Here is an 11,778-nt window from a genome sequence, read left to right as displayed (position 1 = left end):
TGAATACTTGGTTTCTTCATTTTGACCAATATATTGCGTCTATTTATAAGAACGAAGAGAATAAGAGGCATTATAAATATTGTGTTGTAATACATCTTCAAAGCCCAATCCTCATGCTTAAATCGAGAAAATATAACGTTAAAGAAACTTAAATTAAAACTAGATAATTTCACCAATGCAGATCCTTGCCAAAAGGTGTCGATAAGCGAATCATAAATTATTAATGGTTGATTGGCAGAGATTAATACATTTTCTGTAGATATTATCCATAATTGACACAATCGAAAAAATATCTTTATTATAGACAGTTATTGTCATTGTGGAGTCATGTTCATGAAATGTTTGGCATATTTCTATTTCTATAAAGACTACATAAATATTCCTTCCTCCTGGATATTTTGGAATCATAATCAGAAATAGATACTGTGTTATATTCACGGAATTAGTTTCAAATGTTTGTATTCTTATTCTTAAAAGTTAGTAAAGTAACAAAGAAAACATATTATTAATTTAATACACATAACACTCCAAAGAATAATAACAAATGGGAATAATTGTGAACGTGAAACATACTTTTTTTTTATTTATTACAATAGTAAAATGATTATTTAGACTATGTGTAAACATAAGCCTACTGATGCAAAAACGAACAATTAACAATTATTTACAATTTCAATACACACTCTTTGTGAAAAAATGGATATCTGTTGATCAAGGTTAATTAGAGTGAGTTATTTTCTGGAGCCACTTGGTTCAAGAGAAGAGTATAAGACACGGATTGCTGTAGACCATGCACAAATGTAGCAAGTGTTGCTTTGAACAGTCCACCACCAGTCAACGCGGTGGGTTGTAGGTTAGCACTCATGGCAATCAACAGTGACTTGCGATAACTGAGTGGGAAATCGTACCATGGACACCTGTATCAGAACACAAGTATAAGTAATGTACACTACAGGATAATAAACAACAATCAGGCGAAAAATATGAAACATGTCAGACCTGAACACTACTAACAACTGATCTAAGAAACTTGAATTTACAAAAAATGTGACGGTAAGAATAGGCTGCAACTTTTAAACAATGACTGCACACTGTAAAATGTAGGCCTACACAAATTTAGCCCGAATAAATTTATTATAACTTCTTGATAAAACAATTTTACTCTTTTAAATCAAATTTTACTCGTTTATTCGTCCTAAAATCTTATTTTTTAAAGTACGGTGTTAAAAATAGGCATAGGTGCTTTATTTTATAACTAAATACGTAATAAATATCTAAATATATATATATATATATATATATATATATATATATAACTGGAGGCAATCACTAAAGAAAAAATACCAAAATCTCCAGACTCTAAAAGGTTTTGGAGACTAGAAGCAGCTGAGTATATCCAAAAGCTACTACCCACATAAGGACCAAGAGCCAAACACATAATTTTATTTTACGACATTTTTATATAGCCTAATTCACGTTTTATTCTATTAAATTAAATTTTTCTGTAAAGTAGTTTTCTTTCTTAAAATTGAGGATTTGACAGGGAAATAACTTGATAACTCCTCGAATTATCATCAGGTTATTAACCATAAAACATTTAAGTCAGAGTACTTTTGTTTAGGTGTACAATTCAAAATCAAATTCTATTAAAAAATAAATGTTCCTTTTATTAACCACTAAATAATCTTTAAAAGGTTTTGGAGACTAGAAGCAGCTGAGTATATCCAAAAGCTACTACCCACATAAGGACCAAGAGCCACTATCAAACACATAATTTTATTTTATGACATTTTTATATAGCCTAATTCACGTTTTATTCTATTAAATTAAATTTTTCTGTAAAGTAGTTTTCTTTCTTAAAATTGAGGATTTGACAGGGAAATAACTTGATAACTCCTCGAATTATCGTCAGATTATTAACCATAAAACATTTAAGTCAGAGTACTTTTGTTTAGGTGTACAATTCAAAATCAAATTCTATTAAAAATTAAATGTTCCTTTTATTAACCACTAAATAATCTTTATTTTAAAAACGATGCCAAATAATCATCACAAAATATACATTTGTTACCGGTCGTGGAAGTTTGTTTATTTATAGTATAATAGTTAAATTTATAGTATAACATTTTTGAAATGCCTGTTATCATGTTCTTCCACTTACCCATTCATCTGTCATCTACTTTGCGGTTCAAGCGGTTAACGTGTACTACTCTATGATAAACTTTAATTATAAGTTATTTACCAACAGAAGGCGTAGAATAAACGTTCACAAGCATCACTGAGTCGTTGGCCGTTGTGACAAAAAATGTACAGCAAGTAATAAGAGAGCAGCAGGTAGGGACTGTACTTGACCAGAATCTTGGTGTGGTTCTTCGTGTAATAAACGTTGAACGCTAAGAAACATGAATGGCTGATTGTAAACACAAACTGTGTCAGAAACACATACTTGTGGATCTTGGTTACATTCTGTATCAACGACTTGACAATCAAATGGTGCGACACAATGCTGCGAATAAAACATCTGCTTTGCTCTTCTGTAGTGCAAGTGGACGACGTGTCTGTTTCAACACTGTTTCGATATTTCCTCTTTAATGACATTTGTTCTACATCAGATAGTTGCATTCCAGAGGAACTCGTGGGTTTAGTTTCCTCGGACCTATAAACTACGCGATCTAATCTTTCTATGATGTAGTGTATTTCTTTGACTACAGCACTGGTTAAAACGATTACAAATGGTGAGAGGATTCCGTTGACTATAAAAAGGCAAATCGCTGCTAAAATTTGGTAGAAACCAATAACAGTGAAAACACGCGTTGAAAGTTTCTCGTCGTTGTTCACAAACGGCACCCACACTTGGAACGACAGTTCACGATAAACAACACAAGCAACTGCTTTGAAAATGTAACAAACCACGAAAGTGATCAAAAATCCAACGTACAGCTTAGTTTTCCTCATATTCACCCTCTTTGTGGCGAAAAATTGTGATCTAACTATATCCATACAAGTCTTGTAGTAAATGGCGGTTTTCTGCACTGCAATGACAACGTACAAAGTATTTGTCCCTAAAAAATACATGTGCATCACTTCCAAAAATTCATCCCACTTCTGCTGATTAACAAATTGGACCGCTTTGGCGACTGTCATTAGCATTAAGGGAACCCAGAACGAGAAAAACACGAAAGGCCATACTTTGTTGTACAAAAAAGTTTTCAATTTCGACGTAAATGACCTTTTTTCAGGAAATGCTGCAATCATGTAGAGAGCACTATTCACTAAAGAGAAATAATTTCTCAAAAAATCATTTTGCATTTTGGTCCGCGTAGATTTTTAAAGAAAGTTAACAAACCTTGTAAGTATTAGGCCTAAACTGGCTGTGTAAAGTGGCACCTTTTAGAAACTTTTCAGTCTGTACAACAAAATATGTACATTTCCGCAATAATGTAAACTTAAAGCCACACAACTTTGAAATAGATGGGGAGTATCACTACGGTATTAACGATGTGACATCAACTGGGTCGTACAACTAACTGACCTTTCTATATTTTAGGTCATTAGAGGGAGTGTGACAAAAATAAAACATAATGTTTGGTAAGAAAAGTGTTAAATAGGGCGGTGTAATTACCTAGTCTGTTAAAGACGCCTATTAACCGCACATAACAACAAAAACATTACTTAGAAATTACACCTGCTACAATCTAAAATTTATAAGAATAGATTCTATTGAGGAAAGATCTACAAGTAAATAAAACAAGGCTTGAATTATTAAAACTGCATGCTAAAAAAAATGTGTTTTGATGATTAATCTACTAAAATAATTTGAAAAACGATTTAATTAATTTGGTACTTAATTTATCTTGCGTCAAAAATAATAGGCTAGTAAAAAAAGTAAATCTTATTATAAAGGAAAGAGATACCTTAAACCTTAAACAATAAACCAAATTTAACCTTTTACTTTCCTGATGGCGCCTATTAAGAAACCTAGTGCACATACACGAATTTTTAGCCCCAGTAAATAGATGAGACTTATGAAAAAATGGCTGAATTTCAAAACATGATTATTTGTAGATGTTTAAATCTAATCAAATTACCCAAACTTTTATTATCAGGCCTACTACATCTTAGCTAAACCAAACTCCTAAATTGTAATTACATTTGTAGTTACATTGGCAAGAAAAACGGCTAATATTGATATATATAACGGAGGAAAGAACAAAAAACTAAGTATGAGAAGAGAAAGAGAAAGATTAAAATCCAACCCAGAAATGCACGAGGCTGCTAAGATGAAAGAGAGAGATAGGTGTGGCATAAGCGAAGAGAAGTAGGAAAAGCTCGCAGTATTAATCAGTTAAGTGAAAGAGAAAAAAGAAAACTATAGAAGACATGGCGTACTTGGGCGAAAACACACAGCAACAACTGTAGAAAAGCAACAGAAGCCAAAAACTTTGTTAAGGTTAACATACCAAATAATTCTCCAAATGCAAACTAAGTACCTCAAGCCATTGGGGAAAAGACTGCAAGGAGAAATAGGGAGAGTGCTAAAAGAAAAATGAAAGCTTATGAAAAAAAAATATAAGCAATTACAAAGATGGTTAAATAGATACAAGAAAAGGTTGCAGAGGTTCAGAACCAAACAAGTTAAGCAAAATACAATGACTCAGAGAACATGTAGAAAAACTATTGATCAATTACTTAAACAAGGTGAGAAAAAAAATCTTGATTCGTAAGAAAACTTCTCTTTGCGTCAGGTTGCTGAAAACATGGAAAGAGTTAAATAAAAAATTCCAAACACCAATTAGTGTGACTTGTGAGTGGTCAGTTATTGATAGAGTGATTCAGATGAATAAGTTATTGACTGATCTGATTTGCTTATAAGAGCATGACATTATAAACAAATCAAACAATATTATGGATATTACAGCCAGAAAATGATTGACCGGGCGATTAAAAAAGTTAAGATGGCTGTGACTTTCTTGAATGAGACAAAAACAGCCGCTTATCTCCTGGCAAAAAAGACAAAATCACTAGACAAAATAAAAAAGCAAGGACGTTACATGAATGATATTTACTTAAAGAATGTCTGAAGGAAAACACAAAGTATAAAAAAGTAAGCTACGCAACATTTTGTCGGCTACGTCCATTTTAGATTGGCAAACCAGTAGTGAAAGACTTGCATAATGCATACCTGCTTGTGTAATTCATAAAAACATGAATCTATGTGTCAACAAGCTAAAGGTTTTGAAGCTTATTTCAGAAACATCACCAAAGGAGATAATTAAAAGTGTGTGTTGTTGAGAGGCAGAAAGGTGTTAAAGAGAACATGCATTTTGACATAGGTGTTAAAGGTGTTAAGGTGTTAAAGAGAACATGAATAAAATCGGGTGTCTTTGGGCAGTAGGGTGACTTTGGAGAAAATGAGAGAAATTTTGTTTTCCTCAGTTGGCAACAGAAAAAAAACTGACAGATCTTCTCCAACCAGCAAAAGTAGTTGTGCAATAGTTGAGTTTGGAGGGAACACAATTGGATGTTGATTCTATAAAGGTAAAGCTAATTTGTAATATCTTAAAATTTTACTTGAAATTTAGTGAAAAATATTGCTTATTAAACTTTGGTTATGTAGATATAACTGTGTTTACTGAAGCATTTTAACTACCTTATGTGCTATTTGATTCTTTAAGGTTAAAAAAGGTTATGAACTATGTTTGGTTAATTTTTCCAACGTAAAATTTGTGTTATTTTTTTAATAGTGGGTCATTCTACAAAAAAATTGCAATTTTAGAGGTCGCATTTTTGTATTAAATTTTTTTTTAGTTTCACTTTTTTTGGTATGCACTTGTTGGAAAAATACCTGACAAATATAGTGGCAACTATGGTTACAAAGTGTACCAAGTATTTGCGAGTTATTTGGTTTTAAAATTTTCCACTGTCACGGAGGTGAGAGACTTTTTCACGGAGGTGATATAATGCTACTTGATTGTTCCTTAAACTAGTTTTTAGGTATTTAAAAATAAGCTTGATGAAAGTTGGAATGAAGAGACCATTGAACTGAAGTTGATATCTTTATTAAACTTAACTTTATAGTTAAATGAACATAATAACATTTGAATTAACATGCATTTTAAATGTTGCGTAGAACATGTGACCATAAAATACCTTGGGTACTTTTTATCACCACCAGTGTTTATATCTTGTATCAGGGCAAGTTAACACTTTAGAGCTTCTACAATCAGTAAGGTAAACCTGCTGTCAGAATTATATACAACCTCATAAAAAATATAGACCGCTTAACTTTGAGTCATATTCAACACTAGTCTAAAAAGTGCTGCACACTGAAATTAAAATAAATAATACGTTGGAAAACCTTTTAGCAAAACTCAATTCTTTTTAACAGTTTTTCAAATTTAAAATGTCCTCGAGCATTTACCACATGTGGTGGTGAAAATTTACACTTTTTATCCTCAAGTGAATATAGCAAAATATCTGGTTTTGAAGGCCATTTCCAATATTTCACAGCTTTTACCATACAGCTAACTTAATACTGATTTGAATAAGATTTTGCAGTATTTCACTAGGGAAAAGTTCATTATCATAATTTACAAGGCACCAATCATGAATTTCTAAATTAGAACTGCATAAAGGCTCCTCTTTATCAGATTTATTTTCTTCAAATTTCAGAAGTTCGAGTTGAGAAGTTTCTTCCTCTGAATCAGAGTAGACCTCCTCATATCTTAGTTTTTTACTTGGCCGTTAAGTTGGTACATTTCCTGCAAACTGTGTTAAGAAAAAATATTTACTATTGTAAAAATGTTACATTTGTAATAAAAAAAATTTAGTACTAAAAAAATTTTATGTAGTTAAGTGACCTCAAGTTTTTTTACATATCCATGCTTAAGGATCTAAAATGTGTGAGTCATATTCTAACTTTTATAGATTATTACTAACATTTTTTTTAAAGTTAAACCAAATTTTAAGTATATTGAAAATAAATAGGCTAGCGAAAATAAAAAGATACTGGTAGAACAGCAGGCTTCAGGAATCGGTAGTGCTTCTTTTTCTACAGTGATGGTTCCTAGCCCGTAGTGAGGGCACTTAGCTTCCTCTAAACACGTTGTACATGTCAGTTCTCTTGCCGACCAATCTCTCTTTGACATATGGAGAAAGACAGTTGATGAACTTGTCGAGCTAAAAAATGAGTTGAAAAAAAGACAGAAACCCCTAAATGTTTGACTGGCCAATCCAGCGAAGACGAAGACCCAGATGGTGACTTACAAATTGTACAAGAACCTAATGAAGAACTTGGTGAAGATGGCGATACTTTTCAATTTGAAGACGTCTTCGGTCTTCGATCTGTCCGAGCAGGACATTGTTTTGGGAGATGAAATGATAGGGCAGCTAAGTGGAGAGATACTGGATGAAAGTGGAGTTGGAGATAAAGTACAGGAAGGGGAAGAAGCAAATGACCCTGACCTTGACAACCCCACATCCAGCATTTTCACGAATATGGAGGAGATATGTCGGGGTTCATGAAGTAATTGAGGGGAGTTCAGAGACTGGCATGATTCAAGTCGTCGCCGTCGAGTATCCAGCAACAACAGAAGGAGCAACAGAAGGAGGTGTGTCAAACACACACTCAGAAAAAACTCCAACAAAATTTGTTTTCAGCCCCAATGTTCCCTCGCCATTTAAGAGAAATCTATTTTGGCCAGAACAAGGATCAAAAATAAAAAAAAGGAAAATAAAATAAATAATTCCTTCAGTAATTACAAGCATGCAAGGGAAGGCATATCTAAAGTTAAAAGAAGAAGAGGAGAGAAGAGGAAAAGGAAATAAAGTGCCTTCAACGTGAGGCTAAGAAAATTATAAAAAAGAAAATGAATGTAAGCCTCTTAGGAATTGTTCTTTTTTATATCTGTACATTTAATAGTATATTAACACATATAATATTAAGCAGTATTTTGTTATTGTTTATGACTAATGACAAGAAATAGCATGCATCCAAAAGCTAAAGTTGATTGGAATGTTTGCAATGAGGTCATTGCATTCCTACTAATGACGAGGAATGGAATGCACTCTAAGCTGAGATCAGGTGGAATGTCTGTTGAGTTCATTGCATTCCTACTAATAACAAGGAATGGAATGCCCTCTAAGCTGAGATCAGCTGGAATGTGTGAGGTCATTGCATTCCTACGAATAACAAGGAATGGAATGCACTCTAAGCTGAGATCAGCTGGAATGTGTGAGGTCATTTGGCTCTCATACTGATGACATAACAGGTTTCTCTATTCATTCTTATTTAATATTTTGTTCCAGAAAACTCAAAAAAGACCCCACGTGATAAGACTGATGTGTCTGATGTCACTGACAGCAGCAGTGATGATGAGAGTTCCATGTTTGTGCCCTTAAATGACGCAGAGTTAAAAGGCATTTCCGTGAACGATTGGGTGGTAGTCCCATGTGTTGTGGACGGTAATAAGAAAAATTTTATCGGGCAGATAAAATCAAAAACCTAAGACATGGCCACCATCAAATTCTTGGAGGAGAAAGGTGGCAAATGTGCGTGGCCAGAGAGCCCCGATATCGACAACGATGTGCCCATAAAAGAAATAGTTCAAGTCCTATCAATCCCAAATGTTGAAAGGAGAGGATTTTTCACGTTTAAGGAAAAACAATTTTTATTATTTATTGCCTTCTGCCTTAAAAACACATTTATTGAAGAGTGTGCCTTAACCTGCACTTTGGGGTAGTTTACTGTAGTATATCAACGCTTCTAATTTTTTTAAGGGTTCAAAAGGAGGGGGAACATTCATGCATTTTTTAATAGACCTGAAAAAATTTGCCAGTTATTGTGGATTTGGTGAACAAGAAGATAGTCTAATTCGAGACAGGCTAGTATTATGCATCAGGGACGAGTTTCTTCAGGAGCGACTTTTAAGAGTTCATATCTTAGACTAGAGGAAGCCATATAACAGTGTACGCTGTATGAAACCAGTAAGGAACACTTTAATGATGTTCATAAGGAACGTAGTGTTGACTCAGTGAACTCCAGGGAGGCTCACAAGCTCAAAAGTTGTATCCAATCACTTTTAACTACCGGTATTAATCCAACAACTGGCGTGTATATTAAAGAAGAACTAGTTCACAGTATTAGTCACCAAGGACAAAGACATCATAGTGATGATAGGCATAGTGAAGAAGGCCTATAAACCTAACAACATTAGGTGTCACAGTAACAACAACTACTCGAAGCCAAGACCTCTTGATGACAATCATAATCAACCCTATCTGTGTAAGACGTGTAATTCTAAACATGTAAGAAAGTGTTGTCCGGCTAGAAACTGCGGGGAGCTGAAGTACTAGCTAGCTCCAGTACTACCAGAAGTTGAATGGTCAAGTGAATTTCCTGGAACACATATGGTCTCCTTCAGCATCTTGATATCTGTCTTATTGGGCCATTCTTCAGAAAAGGACAGATTACGGTCACCAAGGAGTAATAAATAAAAATTAAGATAATAAATAATACATAATTTGTTGTTAAATATGTAGGTAAACATTTTTTTTTATACTTAATGTAAAGAAGAAAAAAATCTAAATGAAATTTAATGAACATTTTATGTCCACAGAAGGTGACATATCACTTCTGTGGACAGTCACCCCCTCTAGGTTTAGCTTAAGATTAGCTGATTTTACTAACAAATTTGAAATAAAAATTATTAAACCCAATTGCTGTTGGCTATCTAGACATTGAATATTAATAATTTGTTGTTTATTTTACTTTCCCCATTCTATTAAAGGTAAAAAAACAAAGAAACTCGGTCACCAAAGCCTGCATCACATCTTGGACAGGCATAAATAGTTCCAAAAAATCCACCAGGCAGCACTGGCCAACTTTCACCACTATTTTTTTACAGAGAAGAAGTAACCATCTTGAACATAGAATCAGTTTGGTTTTGTTCTGTTCAGTCATTAGTTGTCTATATCATGTGAAACTAGAGTTTTAATTGATCGTCGAGCTAACATAGTCACTTCTGTTACCACATTTTAAAGGTAATTATGCTTGTCAATTAAACCTAAGACACTAATTTACAGTAGTTTATGTGTTTCTCTACAAAAATAAGAGCAAACATTGTTCCTAACCTATTTGCTAGACTCTATGTTAGGCATAAAATGCTAAATCATCACTTCTGAGGACACTAGCAGTTACCCGTCGCACGTTACTACGCTTAAACTATTATTTTAAAATGACAATTACACCTAATACACTAATTTACAGTAGTTTATGTGATTCTCAAGAGCAAACATTGTTCCTAACCTATTTTCTAGACTCTATAGGGATAAAATGCTAAATCATCACTTCTGTGGACATCACTTCTGTGGACACTAGCAGTTACCCGTCGCACTTTGCTACGCTTAAACTATTATTTTAAAATGACAATTACACCTAATACACTAATTTACAGTAGTTTATGTGATTCTCAAGAGCAAACATTGTTCCTAACCTATTTTCTAGACTCTATAGGGATAAAATGCTAAATCATCACTTCTGTGGACATCACTTCTGTGGACACTAGCAGTTACCCGTCGCACTTTGCTACGCTTAAACTATTATTTTAAAATGACAATTACACCTAATACACTAATTTACAGTAGTTTATGTGATTCTCAAGAGCAAACATTGTTCCTAACCTATTTTCTAGACTCTATAGGGATAAAATGCTAAATCATCACTTCTGTGGACATCACTTCTGTGGACACTAGCAGTTACCCGTCGCACTTTGCTACGCTTAAACTATTATTTTAAAATGACAATCACACCTAATACACTAATTTACAGTAGTTTATGTGATTCTCAAGAGCAAACATTGTTCCTAACCTATTTTCTAGACTCTATAGGGATAAAATGCTAAATCATCACTTCTGTGGACATCACTTCTGTGGACACTAGCAATTACCCGTCGCACTTTGCTACGCTTAAACTATTATTTTAAAATGACAATTACACCTAATACACTAATTTACAGTAGTTTATGTGATTCTCAAGAGCAAACATTGTTCCTAACCTATTTTCTAGACTCTATAGGGATAAAATGCTAAATCATCACTTCTGTGGACATCACTTCTGTGGACACCTAGCAGTTACCCGGCGCGCGTTGCTGCCCTTAACAACTATTATTTTAAATGGCGATTAAACTTATACACTAATTTACAGTAGTTTATGTGTTTCTCTACAAAAATAAGAGCAAACATTGTTCCTAACCTATTTGCTAGAATCCATGTTTGTTTTTTAACTTTATTTGTAAAATTTGCAGTTGTGATAGTCACTTCCGTGGACATGCTAGTTTTTAATTACTAAACATCTGGGAAAGTCATTTTTATTTAGTGTGACCATTGCAATGGGTAAATATAATACCCCCGCCGCAGCAAATCTGCAGACTAAGCGAATTTCCATTTCCCTGAATGGATTTACACTTGTCTCCTTAAAAATATCACATTTATTCCCTATTTAAATAGAATCAGTTTAAAACATACTTAGGTTTGCTGCAACAGGGAGGGTAAAAGTGTTTTTTATGTAAAATGTTAATAGTTGGTAAGAAATAAAAACATTTTCCAAATTTGGGCAAAATATGTTAATAAACAAGCAAACTACAGCAGTTTACTTATTCTCCATAAGAATAACATGGGAATTTTAAATTTACAATTTTTTGGAATTTTCTCCGTAACCATTAGGCGCATTATAACGCTTCAATATACTAAATTATTTGTTTTTTTAAGCTCTACAAAATA

The 11,778-nt window shown here is 33.4% G+C and overlaps 1 protein-coding gene across 1 annotated transcript; it reads right to left on the bottom strand.

The window, feature by feature from the left end:
- Positions 1–721: 721 nt before the first annotated feature.
- On the bottom strand, positions 722–2,622 carry LOC128984476 (odorant receptor 43a-like). Its single transcript, XM_054403803.1, has 2 exons — positions 2,243–2,622; positions 722–917 (listed from the first exon to the last, which is right to left on the bottom strand). Exons 1-2 carry the CDS (start codon positions 2,620–2,622, stop codon positions 722–724), a joined length of 576 nt encoding a protein of 191 aa, XP_054259778.1.
- Between the last annotated feature and the right edge of the window lie 9,156 nt (positions 2,623–11,778).

The sequence above is a fragment of the Macrosteles quadrilineatus genome, unplaced genomic scaffold, assembly GCF_028750875.1.
Source record: "Macrosteles quadrilineatus isolate MER2022 unplaced genomic scaffold, UCM_ALF_1.0 Scaffold_2__2_contigs__length_208266976, whole genome shotgun sequence".
Classification (NCBI taxonomy): Eukaryota; Metazoa; Arthropoda; class Insecta; order Hemiptera; family Cicadellidae; genus Macrosteles; species Macrosteles quadrilineatus.
The sequence above is the reverse complement of the archived record's forward strand: the minus strand, read 5'-3'. Positions and strand labels throughout refer to the sequence as shown.

Bases quoted from the DNA above. Each gene is read 5' to 3' on its own strand.
- LOC128984476 (XM_054403803.1), bottom strand. From the start codon at position 2,622: ATGCAACTATCTGATGTAGAACAAATGTCATTAAAGAGGAAATATCGA. The intron at 918-2,242 runs GTAAATAACTTA...GTTCTGATACAG, and splicing joins TTATTCTACGCCTTCTGTTG to GTGTCCATGGTACGATTTCC.